This window comes from Peromyscus maniculatus, chromosome 1 (genome assembly GCF_049852395.1).
Source record: "Peromyscus maniculatus bairdii isolate BWxNUB_F1_BW_parent chromosome 1, HU_Pman_BW_mat_3.1, whole genome shotgun sequence".
Taxonomy (NCBI): domain Eukaryota; kingdom Metazoa; phylum Chordata; class Mammalia; order Rodentia; family Cricetidae; genus Peromyscus; species Peromyscus maniculatus.
In genome coordinates, this window is record NC_134852.1 from 3,524,727 (window position 1) to 3,545,283 (window position 20,557).

The 20,557-nt window shown below is 40.3% G+C and overlaps 1 protein-coding gene and 1 pseudogene across 1 annotated transcript in view; one reads left to right on the forward strand and one right to left on the reverse strand.

The window, feature by feature from the left end:
- Window positions 1–15,545, forward strand: part of LOC143267059 (vomeronasal type-2 receptor 116-like) — a 38,211-nt gene extending 22,666 nt beyond the window's left edge. Inside the window, exons 2-6 of the mRNA XM_076543847.1 lie at window positions 3,032–3,323; window positions 3,707–4,510; window positions 5,375–5,602; window positions 9,104–9,227; window positions 14,626–15,545. Coding sequence (XP_076399962.1) covers window positions 3,032–3,323; window positions 3,707–4,510; window positions 5,375–5,602; window positions 9,104–9,227; window positions 14,626–15,545 — 2,368 coding nt within the window. The remainder of the gene's footprint in view (window positions 1–3,031; window positions 3,324–3,706; window positions 4,511–5,374; window positions 5,603–9,103; window positions 9,228–14,625) is intronic.
- Window positions 1–20,557, reverse strand: part of LOC107400398 (vomeronasal type-2 receptor 116-like) — an 88,066-nt pseudogene that overhangs the window by 56,625 nt on the left and 10,884 nt on the right.

The window sequence follows — 20,557 nt, forward strand, 5'->3', positions numbered from 1 at the left end:
ACAGACATTGAGGATCAAAAAATTTAGTGTAAGTCTAGAAAGTATGAATCTGATAAAGAAAACATGGAGAAAACATCTAAATATATAGAATAACTCAGGAAATAAGACCACATTTTAACAAGTGTGATTGCATAAAACTAGTTTTGTTTGCATTCAAAAATGCTATGAGCATGTTAAGAGGCAGCCCATACAAATGGAATATCTACTGGCTGTACTAGACTAATGAATATCTAGAATATAGAAAGTAGTAATAAACTGGGGCTGTAGACATGAGTCATCACTTAAGAACACTTGCTGATCTGTCAAAGGATCTGAGTTCAGTTTCAACCACCCATGTTGGCAGGCACCTCAAAACCACTTAAAATTCCAGCTCTGCAGGATCCAGCTTCCTCTTCTGGCCCCCAGGAAAACTACATTCTCAAGCTTCCTACAAATACACACATATATCATTTATCAAATGTGCATCCAGTACTTAAAATGCCAAGATGAAATTTCTGTCAAAGTGGACAAGAACTGTAGCAGGAATCTTAAAAGTTCTTATTAATAAAATCAAACCCGAGGCCAGTTATTGGGGTCCATGCTGGTAGATCAGAGACAGAACAAGCCACAGCTAACCTCACCTGGTCAACTTCTCAGCTGGTCTTGTTTCCTCTGACTGGAAGCTTCTGTGTCCTCATCCCAATGGCTCTAAGCTGAACTGCTGCTGGAAAGCCTGAAGCTTAACCAGCCACATGCTTAACCAGCCAAATGCTTCTAGTTTCTGGTCCTCACGCCTTATATATCTTTCTGCTTTCTACCACCACTCCCTAGGATTAAAGGCTGGCTTTCTGAGATTAAAGGCATGTGTCACCATGCTTGGCTATTTCCAATGTGGCCTTGAACTCAGAGAGATCCAGAGGAATTTCTATCTCTGGAATGCTAGGATTAAAGGTGTGTGCTATCACTGCCTAACTAGTGGCTTTTCTGTTCTCTGACCCCAGATAAGTTTATTAAGGTACACGATATTTTGGGGAACACAATATCACCACATTTCCTCTCTTTTTGTCTAAAATTAAAGAAAGCTTGTAACTAATACAAGAAAGACTATCCAATAAGTATATACAATATATACAGCCAAAACTTACATTAATGATGTCTAGTCCATTAACATTTGACAGATTCAGATGAAAACTCCATTATATATATTAACAATGTCCAGTCCAGTAACATCTGATAAACTCAGACCAAAAAATTTTCATTACTTAACTTATTTAAAACAAGTAGTTCCTTTTTAAAAGTGGATGCCATAATCTCCCTTTTTATCTTATCATATCCATATTCACTCTTTTTTTCGTAATACATTCAGTAGTCTACCTTTTGTCATTTTTATATCTTCCCCTTTTTCTTCAGTATAGATTCAATGATCTACCTATTTATCCTATTATTTCTTTATCTTTTTTCTCAGAGTAGATTCAATGATCTATCTCATATCTTATTCTCTTTTTCTTTTTGCTTTCTAGGGGTGAAGATATCTTTAGGGAATCTTGAAAAGAAAATTTTTGGGTTAATTGTCAAGTCCTGTATCATTTGTCCAGTCTCTGCATAAAATGAAAGTTCAGGGCTTGTTTCAAGTCTTTGTTCAAGTAGTCTGTCAGGCTGGATCATCTCAGCTAGCCATCTCAAAATTGTCCTAAGCAGTTTGTAGTCCAAAGCAGATCTTTCCGGGGTGTTAATCAGCTTAATAGCTTTACCATAGTCCTTTTGAAGATTTCAAAGTCACTGTTAGGTGTGGTCATGGTTCCATGCAGACTTTTTCTTTTTGTGCTTCCTCTGTGGTTTGGAGCAATCACAGTCTGATAAATGCCTGTCTCTCGGAACCATGAACATTCTTCCCTAGAACAGAAAATCTTCACAACAATTTCTCCCCACCATTTGTCTTGCCAAATTTTTCCAAACTGACTTTTGCCGATGCTTTCTTGTAACACGATGGTCCTGGCAATTCTTCTCTGAACCAGCAGCAGTAAACCCTTTGTTCCAGTAGCAGCATCACCACAGTCACCAACACGATGAGAAGGAGATGGCAATGTGGAGCAGTAGCCACTGCTTCCATGGTCCCACCACTGTTTGTGGTTCAGTCCAGGCCGAAGCTTCTCCCAAGCCTCCTAGGCCGGCCTCAAACTCGGGATCTTCCTGTCTCTGTCTCCTTCAGCAAATCCTACCGGCATGCACCACCACAACTGGCTGAGTGTAACTTAGGCCTGAGCTGGGGCTCACAAGGCCACAGACAAACAACTTTTTCATGAATTCGTAACATGAACGTTGGGCGCCAGATGTAGCAGGAATCTTAAAAGTTCTTATTAATAAAATCAAACCCGAGGCCAGTTATTGGGGTCCATGCTGGTAGATCAGAGACAGAACAAGCCACAGCTAACCTCACCTGGTCAACTTCTCAGCTGGTCTTGTTTCCTCTGACTGGAAGCTTCTGTGTCCTCATCCCAATGGCTCTCAGCTGAACTGTTGCTGGAAAACCTGAAGCTTAACCAGCCACATGCTGAACCAGCCAAAAGCTTCTGGTTTCTGGTCCTCATGCCTTATATATCTTTCTGCTTTCTACCACCACTCCCTAGGATTAAAGGCTGGCTTTCTGAGATTAAAGGCATGTGTCACCATGCTTGGCTATTTCCAATGTGGCCTTGAACTCAGAGAGATCCAGAGGAATTTCTATCTCTGGAATGCTAGGATTAAAGGTGTGTGCTATCACTGCCTAACTAATGGCTTTTCTGTTTTCTGACCCCAGATAAGTTTATTAAGGTACACGATATTTTGGGGAACACAATATCACCTTTCTCATTTTTGTGACATCCACTCTCATCAGCCGTTTAGGTTTTTTTCAAGCTCTCAAGCATCTCCTGTGTTTCCAACCTTACAACACAGTGGAATTTGTCAAGCTATATCTGAAAATGACATTGAATGCATGATAATCCTTATATTAACTACAAAGCATTCATCTATAGAGCCTTATCCATACTAAATCCTGTGTCTTTATTTTTAGAATACCATCTGAAAACTACAAGTTTGCTCTGCCTTTGGCTTTTGCTGTGGAAGAAATTAACAGGAGTCTATATCTTCTACCAAATGTGTCTCTCGTGTTTTACTTCTTCACAGACAATTATCATGATAAACAAGCATTTCAAAAATTCATATACGTTACTACCAAAAGGTATAGACCTCTTGTTAACTACATCTGTAAACGTAAGATCAAATGTCGTATAATGATTACAGGACCAATGTTAGCACCATCCATGAGCCTGGCACAATTTTTTGAGCTCTACAAATATCCACAGGTGAGGTTGTTTGGGTGATAAAATATGAAATCTTTCTCATTTCTTGGCTAAGCCTGATGCTGAGGGGAGTATATGGGGGGGGATTGGCTTCACATTAATGTAAATCAAGTTCAAGTGTAATTAATCAGCCACTCAATGGGACATTCCCAGTTCATCGTTTGATATGTAGATGAGAAGAATAATTAGCAGTCAAAGTGATTTTCCTTGAACAAATTGTAGAAAGATAATTTTCTGCAGGTTTCTAACAGTGTAGTATAACTGTAGTAATAGGGGAAAATTGCCTTCCTGTCATTTAAACCGGTACTTCACATACCTCAGGGCTTCCATTGAGATTTCTGACAGTCCTCTACCTCATGCTGCTCCCTGTGTTCTATGTCCTTTAGCTCACTTATGGACATTTCAATCCTATCCTGAGTGATCGTGAACAGTTTCCCAGTCTGTATCAGATGGCCCCCAAGGACACAGCTCTGGCCCTGGCCATGGTCTCTTTCATGACTCACTTCAACTGGAACTGGGTTGGGCTGGCCATCTCAGATGATGACCAGGGTCTCCAATTTCTCTCAGATCTAAGAGGAGAAAGTGAAGTCCAAAGAATCTGCTTATCCTTTGTGATCATGATCCCAGTCAACATGGAGTTATACATGTCAAGAGCTGAAGTGTATAAAAACCAAATTGAGACATCATCCACAAATGTTGTTATCATTTATGGTGACACAGACAGTACTCTAGCTGTGTGCTTTAGAATGTGGGTATCACATGGGATACAGAGAATATGGGTCACCACCTCACAGTGGGATGTCATTACAAGTAAGAGAGACTTCATCCTTGACTCATTACATGGGACTCTTGCTTTTGAACACCACCATGCTGAGATTTCTGGTTTTAAAAATTTTGTTCAGACATTGAACTCTTCCAAATACACAGACCTATTCCTGGCCCAACTGGGGTGGATGTACTTTAGCTGTGAAGCCTCAACATCTAACTGTAAGACACTGAAGAACTGCTCATTCAATGCCTCACTGGAATGGTTAATGCTACAGAGTTTTGACATGGCCTTCAGTGATGATGCTTATGATATATACAATGCCGTGTATGCTGTGGCCCATGCTCTCCATGAAATGCTTCTTCAACAAGTAGAAAACCAGCCAGTCTCAACTCTGAGAGAACTGGATTCTGACTGCTCACAGGTACTGTATCTTCCAGTGGATGGTACTTGGTGTCATCAATGCTATAATCTCTAAAGAGTCTTTCACATGCCGAAACCAATATTTGTCATGTATGTGGTGTTTGCTATAAGGGATGGTTTGCATAAGTGTACTCACCTGATTCTGACACCAAGGTATGTTCTGGGGACCTTAACCCTCGTGATTCTCTGATAGCTATATTACAGGAAATAGTGCTGATTCAGTTCAATACCTACTTGTGTACCTGTGTGTGAGTACATTTGCATCTGATTTTCTGTATGTTTTGTGTTTGTTTCTGTGTATGTGTTTGTATCTTTGTGGGTGTCTAAATGTATTTCTGTGACTTTGTATGCATGCGTATAGATGTGGTACTTTGCATGTATGAATATCTCTCTCCTGTGTTTGTTCGTGACTGTATATATGAGCATATATTTTTTGTGTGTGTCTCTTTGTGAATATTTTTATCAGTGTGTGTCTCAGTGTGTGTGTTTTTTGCTTGCTTAGGTCTGTCTGTATGTGTGTGTTAGTGTGTATGTGTATTAATGAATGTGGCTGTATTATGTGTGTGCCTCTGCATGGGTGTTTGTGTGGAAGTGTTTGTGTGTGTGTGTGTGTGTGTGTGTGTGTGTGTGTGTGTGTGTGTTTATGGTGCATATTTATGTTTGATGTTTGTGTGTTTTTCTGTGTTTGTGTTTGATGGTTTCCCCTGAGAGAACTAAAATTGTAGGAACACAATAACTTTATTCACATGCTTTCACTGAGTTTCTCCCTTGGGCACCTTCAATAAAGTTGTCTTAGGATGAAATAAAATCATCTTCAGACTTAAAATAAAGGAATATAGTATAAAGCATGTTGCCTATCTTTCAGCTTCACATATATCTGAAGAATATGCACTTTGTTAATCCTGCTGGAGATGTAATACATATGAATCAGAAAGAAAAACCACAAGCAGAGTATGGCATTTACCACATTTCTAATTTCCCCCATGGTGTTGGACTTAAGGTGAAAATAGGAGAATTTATGCCATATTTTCCACATGAACAACAGCTCCATTTATATGAAGATATGATAGAGTGGGCCACAGGAATTAGACAGGTGGGTCTGACCAAAATGTACTGATGTACACTTCCGAGGTGTAACCACTGTCAAGTGAGGCCATTTGGGTTTCTCTGTGACTTAGTGAAATTAGATAGATGATCATGTAAAGACATAATTTTAAACTTCTGGATGATGTTTCTTCCCTTCATTTTTTAAAAATATGATTTTTTGGTAAGTTTTTGAAAATCTAAGACAAACATATGATATATTTTTATCATATCAGACACATTCTGCTTTGTAAACAAATATAAAACTAGATATGACCACTTGATATTATTCACAGTAAATTTATCAATATTCTCTTGGTACCATTCCGATTGCTGCCCATTGATTTTCATCTCTTCTGTTGAATCTCTAATCCACATGCTGGAAAGACTGAAGCTATTTGTAAGGAAAGATTTGGAACTAGGAACAGATATGCAAGTCTTTAATTTATATTCTATAATTTTATTCAAGTACTTTGACTAGAAGGTCCTAAAACCCCCACTTCTCTAACAATACATTCACATTTTCATGGGCCACGTTAGATATTTTATTAATTAAAACTTTTTTTTATACTTTTTATGTATATGGATGTTTTGCCTGTATATATTTGTTCCATATGAGTATTAGGTATGTAAGCATGCCCACAGAGGGACTATGACACCCAGTGCCTGAAAACAATTTTGAGCCTAAGTGTAGGAGTTGGGGGATTGAGCAGCAAATGTGATAGGTTGCTGCCACCTCTCCAGCCCTCAATCATAATTTCGAAAGGAATCCTTCATTATGAGAGCATTTCTTTGTGCCTTAATTCTTGCATAACTCATTCAAGCAAACAAACAAATAAAAAATAAACAGAAAGGTTTGTATTATTTCCTTGTTTGGTTTGACTCATAATTATAATAATTTGGCTTTTGAAAAATTTGAAAATAAAATATCCCATTATGTGTTCCCAGATATATCATAGGTATTGATTCTGATATGTCTGGTTTTATGGTATCTGAACTACATTGCCTACTACAATATTGTTTGCTGAATTTGAAAGGGGTTTACTTCCAGAAAGTGTGCAAACTTAATCTGAAGTGATATCTCAAGTTGCTAAGATAGAGTTAAATCAGGAGTTAATATTCTATTTTCACAGTGATGAGAAAATTATGCTCAGAGAACAGAGCAAATGTGTTGAAGTTTTAGCTACTAGCCTGTACCACTAGATCAGAAGAGAGTAATGAAATCACAAGTCTGCTTCTACCAGGCCTAACTTGAACAAACATTACAAAACATCAACCAAAAGGATAGGGAGGACTAAAAACAAACCCATATGTGCCATATTCTAGATATGCAAATTCTAAGCAGAAATGAAACTTGCAAACAGTGAGGAAGCAGGACTCCAAATGATACAATCATAGGCTTAGGTGACAGTGAACTCAATGACATACTAAACAAAGACTTCAAAGAATAGTTGTAGGAATGTTCCAGAAATCAAAGAGCATTCAAGTTACCTCTGAGGATAATCCAACTAGACAAACACTTGCAAATAATAAGGAATGAATGAATGAAGAAGAGAAAAAAATTCAATAAAGGTACAATAACAATGAAGAATTCATACTGCCACTCTGAAAATGAAAGACACAACAATTCACACAGCAAACTGTATTAAACATGTTACTAAGACAATATCTCAAGTAGAAGACAGGCTATTTGGACTTGAAACAAGACAGATGAATTATAATTTATTATATAAAACAATATAATTATATAATTCATTACATAAATATATAATTAATTCATTATACAATTATATACTTATATAACTCATTATATAAAACAATAAGGAATGATGAAGATCAATAAAATATCAAGTTAAGAAAGCACAGGCAGAAGAGGAGGACAACATGTGAAAGGACCAAAGATATTTCTAATAGAATGACAGCCACAATTTTACCAAATGCTGGGGAAATATGGCCATCCAGATAGAGGAGGCTGTCAAGAGTGCCCAACAGACAGGTTCAGAAAAGGATAGTTTGAATTTTGAATATTACTTAAAATCTGAATTAGGCAGAATAAAGAGGAAATTTAGGTTACAAGGGAGAAGGTCAATTTCATTGAAAGTCTTCATAATTACAGTAACTTTATTCATAGACACTTTGAAAGGAGGGAGTATCAATTATGTGTTTCAAACAGAGACAAAATTTCCAACTTCAATTACTACATACAACAAAGCTGTCCTTCATAATTTAAGGAAGATAGAAAAACTTATAATGGTGACCACAAATTGCAGGAATATATAGCTACTGGAACATCATTAAGGAAGACAATTCCAGACTGTCTTGACATGTCACACTCCTTCACACTGTTTATTAAGTTAAACAGTAGATGTCACAGGAATGTGTAGACTACACTAGATAAACAGACAGAAAAGCAAAGGTTTGAAATACATCAAAACTTACAAAAACACCAATTGACAATAATCAAAAATAACATTCATTAATAACTGAATTTGAAGAATCCCACTCTTTAATCAAAGCACACAGACAAGGAATTTTTTTCAAAAATAAACAATACTCTGTTGCTCAGAAAGAAAACATTGCACTCATAATGAAGAACAGAATATCCACAGAACAGGAAAAAGACTATTCCAGGTAAAGTGAATCAGAAAGAAGAAAACTGTACTCCAATTAATGAACATGAATGGAGAAATTCTCAAGTAAATACTGGCAAACAGGTCTCAACAGCACATCAGAATGATCAATCCCTACACACAAGGTGACTATATTACAGCAATGTCATGCTGTTCAACATATGCAGATCAAGTATAATATGTCACATAAATATATGATCAAATATATAGGATAGAAATTATATGCTCATTGAAAAAGATACAGAAAATAGCTTGAGCGATGTCCAGTATCCATTCAGGGAAAGCAAACATAAAAAAACACATTTGAAAAATAGAAAGGACATTTTCTGACAAAATGTTTTTTATAAAACTGAACATAGAAAACACTATATGACATGGAGAGACACTTAAAGCATTTCCACTAAATTCAGAAATGGAATCAAGTGTGGTGGTGCTTCCCAGAATTAATGAAAAACTAAAAATTAGGTCACCAATATGACCAGAGACCAATAAGACAGAGAAAATTTCTCAATGAAGTTTCTTTTTTTCTTGTAGCTCTGCTTTGTGTCAAATTGACAAAGCTAAGCTATACAATGGGTGGGTAGGATGTTCAGTTCAGGCATTCCAGTGGTGACACTACATATACTCCTAGATCTTCTTGAACTTTTAGTAGTTCAGAAGCACTTCAACACTTCATCAATTTGTTCTCACATATTCATGTGTGGACTTGTACAAAGTCCTGAAAGAAATGTGTTTACTCAGGTAATGTATAGAAAGAAAACTTGTGTTTACTCAGGTAATGTATAGAAAGAAAACTTGTTAACTACTCAACATGATGAGATGCTATAACTATTGAAGGAGTAGTCAGACTCCTGGCCCAACATCTGTCTGATTTTCCTCAGATGCCCTCTGCTGTGTGCAGTGTTGATTGTCACCCTGGATTCAAAAAAATCCATCAAGAAGGAATGGCAGCCTGCTGTTTTGATTGCACCCCCTGCTCAGCAAATGAGATTTCCAATGAGACAGGTTAGTGTTGACTGCAGGGAGAAATCCTTCAGATTGACTTTCTTCTTCTATCTGAACTGAAATATGACATCTGCTGTCCACACTGCACTTTTGAAGGGGCCTGGAAGGGTGCTGCACTGCTTTGTGATATTCACAAGAGGAGACTGCTCAGACATAGGTTTAAGCTAACTAAAGTCTTCATTAGCTGGATGTCATCTACAGTTGGTGTACAGGACCCCAGTGTAGCACTGAGCCTTTCTCAGGGTGAGATTTGAAGCAAAAGAACCATGTTCTGGGTTGACATACTTCAGTTACCAAGAACAGTGAGCCAAAAGCAGTTCCACAGAAGCTAAAAAGCAAAGTCAGTATGTTTTGAGACTTTCCCAGTACTATAAGGACTATGATGGATTAGGCCTTTGCTTCAGTTTGGCAAGTGGTACTTCTGGGTGGTGAGTTTTATATTCTGAGTGGTACATCTATCATGGAGTCCGTTGAGCTAGGGAGGGTCTGGGGACATACTAAGTTCTGTGGCCCTTTTACAGCACAAATAAAATTTATTTCTTTCCTAATTTTGTTTTACAAGTATGTGATCAATAATAATGTCCTTATAAATAACAACCTGTGCCTTCACATATACCCTTGACTCACTGGAAAATCATCGTTGATAGTATTTTGTAAAAGAAAGTGTTTTGAAAAATCAAACCCCCCTGTGAGGGAATTCTACACTGTATCTGTCCCAATGAATATATCCCTGTAAAGGTACATGTAGACTAGATTGGAGTCATGAGTCTTTGTATATATTTGGTTATTCATTTACCCTCTTTGAACGTATGTATGTATTCCTGTGTGAGTTCATATGCAGGAGATTGTGGAGGCCAAAATAGTGCATACAAGCTCCTGGACCTTGAATTACAGACAGGTGTAAGCTTCCACGTGGATGCTGAGTCCAAACCCTAGTTCTCTGCAAGAGTTGTAAGCACTCTTTTTTCCACTTTTCTGTGTTAATAAATTTTCTACTACCTCCACATACTATCCACGATCCCCCTTCCTCCCTCCTCCCACCCCCAGCCCTCTTTCCCAAGCTACCCTGCATCTCCACATCCCCAAATCGCAGTCTTCCATGGGGAGTCAGCAGAGCCCAGCACACTGAGCCTAGGCAGGTCAAAGTCCCTTCCCATTGCACCAAGGCTGTGCAAGGTGTCACAACACAGGCATCAGATTCCAGAAGCCTCCCCATAGACCAGGGACAGATGACAATCCCCCTGCCTAGGTATCCCCCAAACAGTTCAAGCCAAACAACCATCTTCTGTATCCAGAAGGCCGAGTCCAGTCCCATGGGGGCTCCACAGCCACTAGTCCACAGTTCATGGGCTTCCACTAGTGTGGCAGGTCATCTCTGCAAGTCCTCCCATCATAATCTGGACATCCCTCTCTTGTAGTATCCCTCCTCTCTCTCATCATTTGAATTCCTGGAGCTCAGCATGGTGCCTGGCCGTGGATCTCTGTATCTGCCTCCATCAGTCACAAAGGCTCTAGGATGACAGCTAGGTTATTTGCTAGGCTGGTCAATTAAATAGACCAAAGTGGGGTCAACCTTGTGGATTCCTGAGAGTCTCCCTAGCACCCTGCCTCTTCCTATTCCCATGATGTCCTAATCTATCATGGAATCTTCCTCCCTGCCCTCCCACTGTGTCCCTGTTCCAGCTTGACCCTCCCATTCCCCTCTGTTCTCATCCCCTACCCTCACCCTCTGCCACCCCCACACCCACTCCACTCATAGATCTCATCCACTTCTCCTTCACAGGGTCATCCATATGTCCCTCCTCGGCTCTTTCCCTGTTAGCTAACCTCTCCAGAGTTGTGGGTTGCAGTCTGGCTATTCCTTCTGTCCAATTTAGTATCCACTTATGAGTGAGTAATACTATGTTTGTCCTTCTGAGTCTAGGTTACATCACTCAAAATGACATTTTCTAGATTTTTCCATTTGCTTCCAAATTTCATGATATCATTTTTTTACTGCTGAGTAGTACTCCATTGTGTATATGTGCCATATTTTCTTTATCCATTCTTCAGTTGAATGGTATCTTGGCTGTTTCCAGGTTCTGGTTATTACAAATAATGCTGCTATGAACACAGTTGAGCACATGTCCTTGTGGTAAAATTGGGCATTCCTTGTGTATATACCCAAGAGTGGTATAGCTGGGTGTTGAGAAAGACTCATTCCAAATTTTCTGAGAAACCACCATACTGATTTGAAGTGTGGCTGTACAAGTTTTCATTCCCACCAACAGTGGAGGAGTCTTTCCCTTGCTCCACATCCTCTCCAACATAAGCTGTTTTCACTGTTTTTGATCTTAGTCATTCTGACAGGGTTAAGATGGTATCTCAGATTTGTTTTGATTTGCGTATCCCTGATGACTAAAGATGTTGAGCAATTCCTTAAATGCCTTTCAGGCATTTGAGGTTCTTCTGTTGAGAATTCTCTGTTTAGCTCTTTAGACCATTTTTTAATTGTATTGTTCAGTATTTTGATGTCTAGCTTTTTGAGTTCTTTATATATTTTGAAGATCAGCCCTCTGTCAGATGTGGGGTTGGTGAAGATCTTTTCCCATTCTGTAGGCTGTCCTTTGGTCTTATTGACCCTGTCCTTTGCTCTATAAAAGCTTCTCCATTTCAGGTGGTCCTATCTATTAATTATTGCTCTCAGTGTCTGTGCTACTGGTAAACACTCTTAACTGTTGAGTCATCTCCTGCCACTGAAGTCATGAATCCTTCACAACTTGCTCTTGCCACTGCCTACAAACATTGCTGACAAACAGAAATATTGAGTCACCATGTGCTGTGATGGTAAATAAGTATTGTGTGGTGGTGGGCATGGTGTTTATACAGCATTTGATAAATAGCAAGTGTTTTGTGTTGTCATTTAGCTGACAGGTGCATGAGGAATACAGCATGAAAATGTGAATTCAGGGTGGTACCATAATGCTGCAATGGGAGCCTGCTAAAGAAAATTTGGGATGATGCACGTGCTGTTACTTCCATGTGAGGGAGGTTCTCAGAGAGTTTTGACTGATGCCATTGTAGGTTGTACTGACTAAAGAGGAGGAACTGTGGGTAAAATTACTAGAAACAGCTAAAGATGAGAAAGCACTTGACTTCATATAAAAAGTGGGAAAAATTTGGACACTTGATGTAGAAAAAGACAGGTATCCCACTTAAGATTTTTGTACACAGTAGCAATGAATGTCACAATAATACAAATGAAATAGTTTTGTAGTGAGAAGAAATAGCCGCAATTATTCCAATGATAGTTTCGCATACACAATCCATATAAGTCAACACATTATTGATTTGGAGGTGGCCAAATTCAAATGAGAGTCCACCAGTGTTTTTGACATTTATTGTCAGTCATTGTCTATAATGCAAAGATCATTTTAAAAAGACATTTGGGGCGTTGGAGAGATGTCTCAGCAGTTAAGGGCATGGGTTGCTCTTCTAGAGGTCCTGTGTTCAATTTCCAGAAACCACATGCTGGCTCACAACTATCTATAATGAAATTCACTGCCCTCTTCTTGTGTGCAGGGATACATGCAGGCTGAGCATTGTATACATAATAAACAACTGAATCTTAAAAAAAATATATATTTAGGGTCAATGAGAAGAGTTAGCAGATAAATCTCTTGCCACAAGTCTGATGACCTGAACTCATTGCAGGAAGCCCATTGAAATGAGATGGAGCCAACTCCTACAAGATGCCGTCTTGACAATTGCACTTTACACACACAAAAAAAAAAACCACTGACATACATGTGTAAAAAATAGATTGTAAAACAATTGATTTAAGATAATAACTATAAAGGGCATTTACATTAATAAATACCAACAAAAAATAAACAAAAACTTTATGTTTATGAATATTTGAATTAGTCAAATGTAGAGGATAGTAAATCCTTACAGGGCCAGGTCCCAGTAAAGGACACCGGAGGTATCTGATGCCCTTTGTACCAGAGTTACAGGTAGAAATTTGGGACTTCACATGTTCTGGGAACTGGATTTAGGCCTCCTGTAAGAGCAGACCATGTTCTTAACAGATGAGCCATCTTTCCAGCCCCTTAAAGAACAACAAACAAAAAAATGTAATTATAGCTGTCCATAAATGATAGTTTGGTTTTATTCATGGAATGACTTAAAATCCTGGAAGCACATAATTGCTCTCCATTATTATCCACAATTTAGCACAATTACAAGCGTATTTCACTTATTACTGTGGTGGAAATTACAACTTATGAATGGGATATTATTGTTCAATTCAAATATTCTGTGTTGCCATTCTCACTTGGGAGTTCTCATCTTGTCTTGTTCATGCTGTTTTACCAAAAACTCCTTCACCATTGAGTACATTAGTAGAACCCAGGTCTTTTGGAGCCCACAGAGGTTTCCTAGTGATATCTGAGCTTGCTTTACCAGCAGGGCTGCATACGAGGATGATTGGACCTCAGACCTGGGTACTAGGTGTTTGGTAGGGTCTACATTTAGCTGTATCTAGTATTGGGGAGTTTTTTGCCTCCCCCTTGACATGGATATAAAAATTCCTTTGAAATAAAGTTCTGGGCTGGTGGATTAGGATCTAGGCTCCACTGAGGCTATCTTGTGTTTCTGTCTCTCTCTTCTCTCTATACTTCTATCTAAATCTCTTATCCCTCACTCCCCAGGAACATCCAGAGGGAAAGTACCCACAGAGGTCTCATGTAGAAGGAAATTAGGGAAGGAAGTAGGTGCTCTGTGCTCACAAAGGTGGTGATATAAGATACAAGCCTTCTGGGTGTTATATATGTGTAGAGTTTCTACCTTAATAGTAGGATTATTTCATTTTATAAAATGTTTAGTGTCCCTGTTCCCAGATGAGAACACAACTAAAGGCATTATATTTATTTTTTTTTGAGAATTTCATACATCATTATAAAATCTCTCTCTCCCCATTCTATTTCCCACAAATCATATGCAACAAAACTCTCAAAATCATGAGCTCTTTTTAATTTACTAGTCTCAAACACTCATTTTCATTTTCTGCTTTCACATAAATATGCACTTTTATGCACACACACAATAGATTCAATTTGTTGTTTCTTGGCTACTCATGTGTTTGGTGATAATCATATGGGAATAAAAAAAACTATAAGAAGTTTCATCCTGGATACGACCAAGTCTCCATCTCTCATGGGGGCATCACTTCTAATTCAGACAGGAAGATTCATGTTATAGTGTATCAATAGGATCTGTGTTTGTCGTTGAAGAAGATAGGCATTATGAAATGGAAGCAGTGCTTTTCAGAAAAGTCTCCATTCCAAAACACACTGGAGTGGCCTGTCCATAAGAAATGCTGAAGTTGCACTAACAATACTTTTGCTTTCTGCTTCAGATATGGATCAGTGTTTGAAGTGTCCAGAGGACCAGTATGCCAATGCAGAGCAGAACCACTGCCTGTACAAAGATGTGACCTTTCTGGCCTTTGATGACCCCTTGGGGATGACGCTGTCCTGTATGGCCTTGGGTTTGTCTGCATTCACCGTTCTGGTTCTTGGGATCTTTGTGAAGCACCAAGACACTCCCATTGTGAAGGCCAATAACCTCACTCTCAGCTACATCCTGCTCATCTCCCTCATCTTCTGTTTCCTCTGCTCCTTGCTCTTCATTGGCCATCCCAACTCAGCTACCTGTATCCTGCAGCAAATAACATATGGAGTTTCATTCACTGTGGCTGTTTCCACTGTGTTGGCCAAGACAATTACTGTGGTTTTGGCTTTTAAAGTCACTATTCCTGGAAGAAGGATGAAGTGGCTCCTGGTATCAGGGGTACCTAACTACATTATTCCCATCTGCACCATCATCCAAATTATTCTCTGTGCAATCTGGCTGGGAACATCTCCTCCCTCTGTTGACACTGATGCATACTCTGAGCATGGCCACATCATCATTGTGTGCAAAAAAGGCTCAGTAACTGCTTTCTACTCTGTCTTAGGATACCTGGGTTCCTTGGCCCTGGGAAGCTTCACTGTGGCTTTCTTGGCCAGGAATCTCCCTGACACATTCAATGAAGCCAAATTCATGACGTTCAGCATGCTGTTGTTCTGCAGTGTCTGGGTCACTTTTCTCCCTGTCTACCAAAGCACCAAGGGCAAGGTCATGGTGGCTGTGGAGGTCTTCTCCATCTTAGCCTCCAGTGCTGGATTGTTGGGATGTATATTTGTCCCCAAGTGCTATATCATTTTGTTAAGACCAGAGAGAAATTCTCTTCAAAAGTTAAGGGCAAAATCATCTTCCAGAACTCACATTTCATAAATTTTAAATGACACATGTAATGTTGGTACTGAACAACCTATTAGCATATGATGAAAGATTATTCATTAGCTAGTGACTCACTGTTTCTTTTAATGATGTTGTTTATCAGTGACATGTGTACTACTTTTATCTACATTTTCTCCCACAAGCTTCCACTTAGCCATCTATTTTTACAAGACATGGCTGTTCGACATTAGTGCAGAGTGGTAATGTTCTCTTTGTCTCATATATACTATAAGATTTATAATAAAATCTGATGCTTCTTTTTGATATCTTAGTGAATGTAAGACATTGACACCAATTGATTATTGGAGAAATTGAAGGAAGTTTGTGACCTCATGTTTGCAGATGAAGGCAACACAATGCTACTCCTTGTAGGGGAAAGACTAGAGAATTCTGATGCATCATGGGAGTTAGAGGAGTAGAACTTAGGAGAGAAGGATGTTTCAATAAACAGATATTGCAGAATATTGCAGAAGCTGGAGAGTTGTCTCAGTAGACAAAATCATGTGCTGCTCTTGCAAAATGGCTGAGTTCAATACACAGCCCTCATAAAATGTAGTTTACATCACCTGTAACAGTAGCTCCAAGGGATCAGTGCCCTCTTTGGGCCTCCAAGGACTCTTATACACACACATGCACATAACAATACACTCAATACACACACATACACACACACACAAACACACACATACATTCACACACATCTGAATCCAACACCTTTTTGTCTTTCACTGGAAAGCAAAGAGATTTCTATGGGATTATAATAATATAAAATTCATTAAAAGAAAATATACTAGGATAAAACAAAAAATAACACATTAGATTGAACAAAAGAAACAAAGAGAAGGAAAGGAGCCCAAGACAACTCAAATGAATCAGAGACCCACTTTGTTGCACACTCAATGCCACCAAAACATAAAGTCGTAGGCATTGTACATACTCAGAGAAACTAACAGGGTAAAATGAGAGAAGAAAAAAAGAAGAAGACAAAACAAAACAAGACAAAACAACAAAAACAAGATTAAAAATAAAAAGAAACAAAATAGTGAAATACCCTTTCATGAAATTGTGAGACTAGAAACATCCAAAGATGCCATGAGTTCATTTTCTGTTGTCATCTAATGCTGAACATGCATTCTACCCTTCAAAGTAGTTGGTTTCCCCAGTGAGACTCCCCTGGACGAAACTAAACTTTCACTAGCAGCTGGATATTGCTTCTGGGCTAGGAATGAGGCATATGTCCACTTCACCTTTCAGCTCAAGTACCCTGCACTTGATAATGTTTTGTCAGTCTGACACAAGCTAAAGTCATCTGAGAGGAGGGAACCTCAATTAAGAAAATGTTTTTAAGCTTTCGGTGCTGGTGCACACGTTTAATCCCAGCCCTTGGGAGGCATAAGCTGGCAGATATCTGTGAGTTTGAGGCCAGCCTGGTCTACAGAGTTAGTTACAGGAGAGCCAAGGCTACATGAAGAAACCCTGTCCTTTTTTGTTAGTTTTTGACACAGATTTCTCTGTGTAGCTTTGCGCCTTACCTGGAACTCACTCTGTAGTCCAGACTGGCATCGAACTCACAGAGATCCGCCTGGCTCTGCCTCTCCAGTGCTGGTGTTAAAGTCGTGTGCCACCACCACTGGGCAGAAATCCTATCTTGATGTCTCCCACCCCACCCCCCAAAATGAAAATGATGTCCAGCTATAGGGCATTTTCTTAGTTAGTCATTGATAGGGAGGGCCCAGCTCAAAGTGGGTGGTGACAATCCTAGGCTGGTGGTCCTGAGTTCTATAAGAAGGCAGGCTGAGCAAGGCAGTAAGCAGCACCTCTCCATGGCCTCTGCCTCAGTTCCTACCTCCAGTCTCAGCCCTGTTTTACTTTAGTCCTGGCTTCCTTCATTGATGAACTCAAATGTAAAAGAGTGTGCAAAATACACCCTTTCCTCTCCAACTTGGTTTTTGGCCATGTTGTTTTATTGAAGCAATAGAAACTCTAACTATGACAAGTTGGTACCAGGAGTGGGGTCTTGCTTTGACAGACCTGACCATGTTACTTTGTAGGAGAACCTTGAAGGGACTTTGAAATATTGTATAAGAAAATCCTTTGAGTATTTAACTAATGGTGAGCTGTTCTGTAGTAGCTCAGAATATAAGAATGTTGAGTGCAATGCAGAATATGGGAACATGGCTTGTGAAGTTTTAGAGGTAAGTTTAAAGACTCTCTTTGAGACATTTGTTATTTTTTTATTTTATTTTACAATACTATTCAGTTCCACATAATAGCCACAGATTCCCCTGGTCTCCCCCTCTTGCCCCCCTCCCCCTCCCCCCAGCCCACCCCCCATTCCCACCTCCTCCAGATCAGGGTCTCCCCCGAGGACCGGGAACGACCTGGTAGACTCAGTCCAGGCAGGTCCATTCCCCCCCCCTCCCAGACCGAGCCAAGTGTCCCTGCATAAGTCCCAGGATTCAAACAGCCAACTCATGCAACGAGCCCAGGACCCGGCACCAACGCACAGCTGCCTCCCAAACAGATCAAGCCAAATGACTGTCTCACCCATTCAGGGGGTCTGATCCAGTTGGGGGCCCCTCAGCCTTTGGTTCATAGATCCTGTGCTTCCATTCATTTGGTTATTTGTCCCTGTGCTTTATCCAACCTTGGCTTCAACAATTCTCGCTCATATAAACCCTCTTCTTTCTCACTAATTAGACTCCCAGTGCTCCACCAGGGGCCCAGCCGTGGATGTCTGCATCCAGATTCCTCAGTCCTTGGATGGGGTTTATGGCACAACTATCAGGGTGTCTGGCCATCCCATCACCAGAGTAGGTCAGTTCCTGCCGTCTCTCGACCATTGCCAGCAGTCTTTTGCGGGGGTATCTTTGTGGATCTCCGTGGGCCTCCCTAGCTCTCTGCTTCCTCCCCTTCTCATGTGGTCTTCATTTACCATGGTCTCCTATTCCTTGTTCTCCCTCTCTGTTCTTGATCCAGGTGGGATCTGCCGGTCTCTTTCCCTCGACCCTCACCGTTCATTGCTCCCACTCATGTCCAGGCTGTTCATGTAGATCTCATCCATTTCTCTGTCTTTGGGTGATCCCCATCTCTTTCTTGGGGTCCTGTTTTCCAGGTAGCCTCACTGGTGATGTGAGTAGCAGTCCAGTCATCCTTGTTCCACATCTAGTATCCTCCTATGAGGATACTCAGTCTAGGCAGGTCCAGTCCCCTCCTCCCAGACTGAGCCAAGTGTCCCTGCATAAGCTCCACGTTTCAAACAGCTCTCTCATGCAGTGAGCCCAGGACCTGGTACCACTGCCTAGATGCCTCCCAAACAGATCAAGCCAATCAGCTGTCTCACCTATTCAGAGGGCCTGATCCAGTTGGGGGCCCCTCAGCCTTTGGTTCATAGTTCATGTGTTTCCATTCATTTGGCTATTTGTCCCTGTGCTTTATCCAACCCTGGTTTCAACAATTCTTGCTCATATAAACCCTCCTCTTTCTCTCTAATTAGACTCCCAGCGCTCCACCCGGGGGCCTAGCTGTGGATGTCTGGATCCAGATTCCTCAGTCCTTGGATGGGGTTTCACAGAACCTAGAAACAACCTAGATTCCCATCAACTTAAGAATGGATAAAGAGAATGTGATAAAAATACACAATGGAGTAATACTCAGCAATAAAAAATAATGGCCGGGCGGTGGTGGCGCACGCCTTTAATCCCAGCACTCGGGAGGCAGAGGCAGGCGAATCTCTGTGAGTTCGAGGCCAGCCTGGTCTCCAAAGCGAGTTCCAGGAAAGGCGCAAAGCTACACAGAGAAACCCTGTCTCGAAAAACCAAAAAAAAAAAATAATAATGGCATCATAAAATTTGGAGGCAAATGAATGGAACTAGAAAATACCATTCTGAGTGAAGTAACCCAGACTTAGAAGTACAAACATGGTATGTACTCACTCATAAGTGGATACTAGATGGAAAGCAAATAATAACTATATTACAACCGACAACTCCAGAGAGGCTAGCTAACAAGGGGACCCTAAGAAGGATACATGGATCACCCTGGGAAGAGAAAATAGATGAAATATCCATGAGTAAACTGGGGGTGGTGGCGAAATGGTGGGTGGGTTGGGGAATGAGAACATAATGGAATGGGATAGTTGAACTGGAACAGGGACTGAGTAGGAGAACACTGAAAGAGATACCTTGATAGAAGGACACATCATGAGGATAGGGAGAAACCAGGATTACAGGGAAGTTCCCAGGAATCCACAAGGGTGACCCAAGCTTGGACTACTAGCCATAGTAGAGAGGATGCCTGAACTGGCATACCCCAGTAATTGGATCAATAGGTACCCTCCCTAACTGTCATCATGGAGCCTTCATCCACTAACTGATGGAAGCCAATGTAAAGATAAACAACCAAACACCAGGCTGAGCTTCAGGAGTCCAGTTGAAGAATAAAGAAGAGGGATTCCATGAGAAAGAGGCATCAAGATCATGTTAGAGAAACCTATAGAGACAACCAAACCAAACTAGTTTGAACTCATGACCTTTAGACCAACAGCTATGAAACCTCCATGGGACTGGACTAGGAACTCTGTGTAAGCAAGACAGATGTGTATCTTGATCTATTTATGGGAGCTGCCTGGCAGTGGGATCAGGATCCATCTCTGGTGCATGAGCTGGCTTTTTGGAGCCCACTATTTATGGTGGGACACCTTGCATAGCCATAATGAATGGGGAGTGGCATGGACCAGCCTCAACTGAATGCACCAGGCTCTGTTGACTCCCCATGTGAGGTCTTACTTTGTCAGAGGAGGGAATAGGGGTGGGTTGTTTGGGGTGGGGGGAAGCTGGGAGGTTGGGAGAAAGGAAGAAAGGGCAATTTCTCGTTGTTATGTAAAATGAGTAAAACCTTTTTAATTATAAAAAAGAAGCACATCTCAACATCAAATATATGTTAACTCAGAGTATGGAGTTGGAAAATATTTTCCAAGCAGATGGACCTAAGAAGCAAGCTGGTGC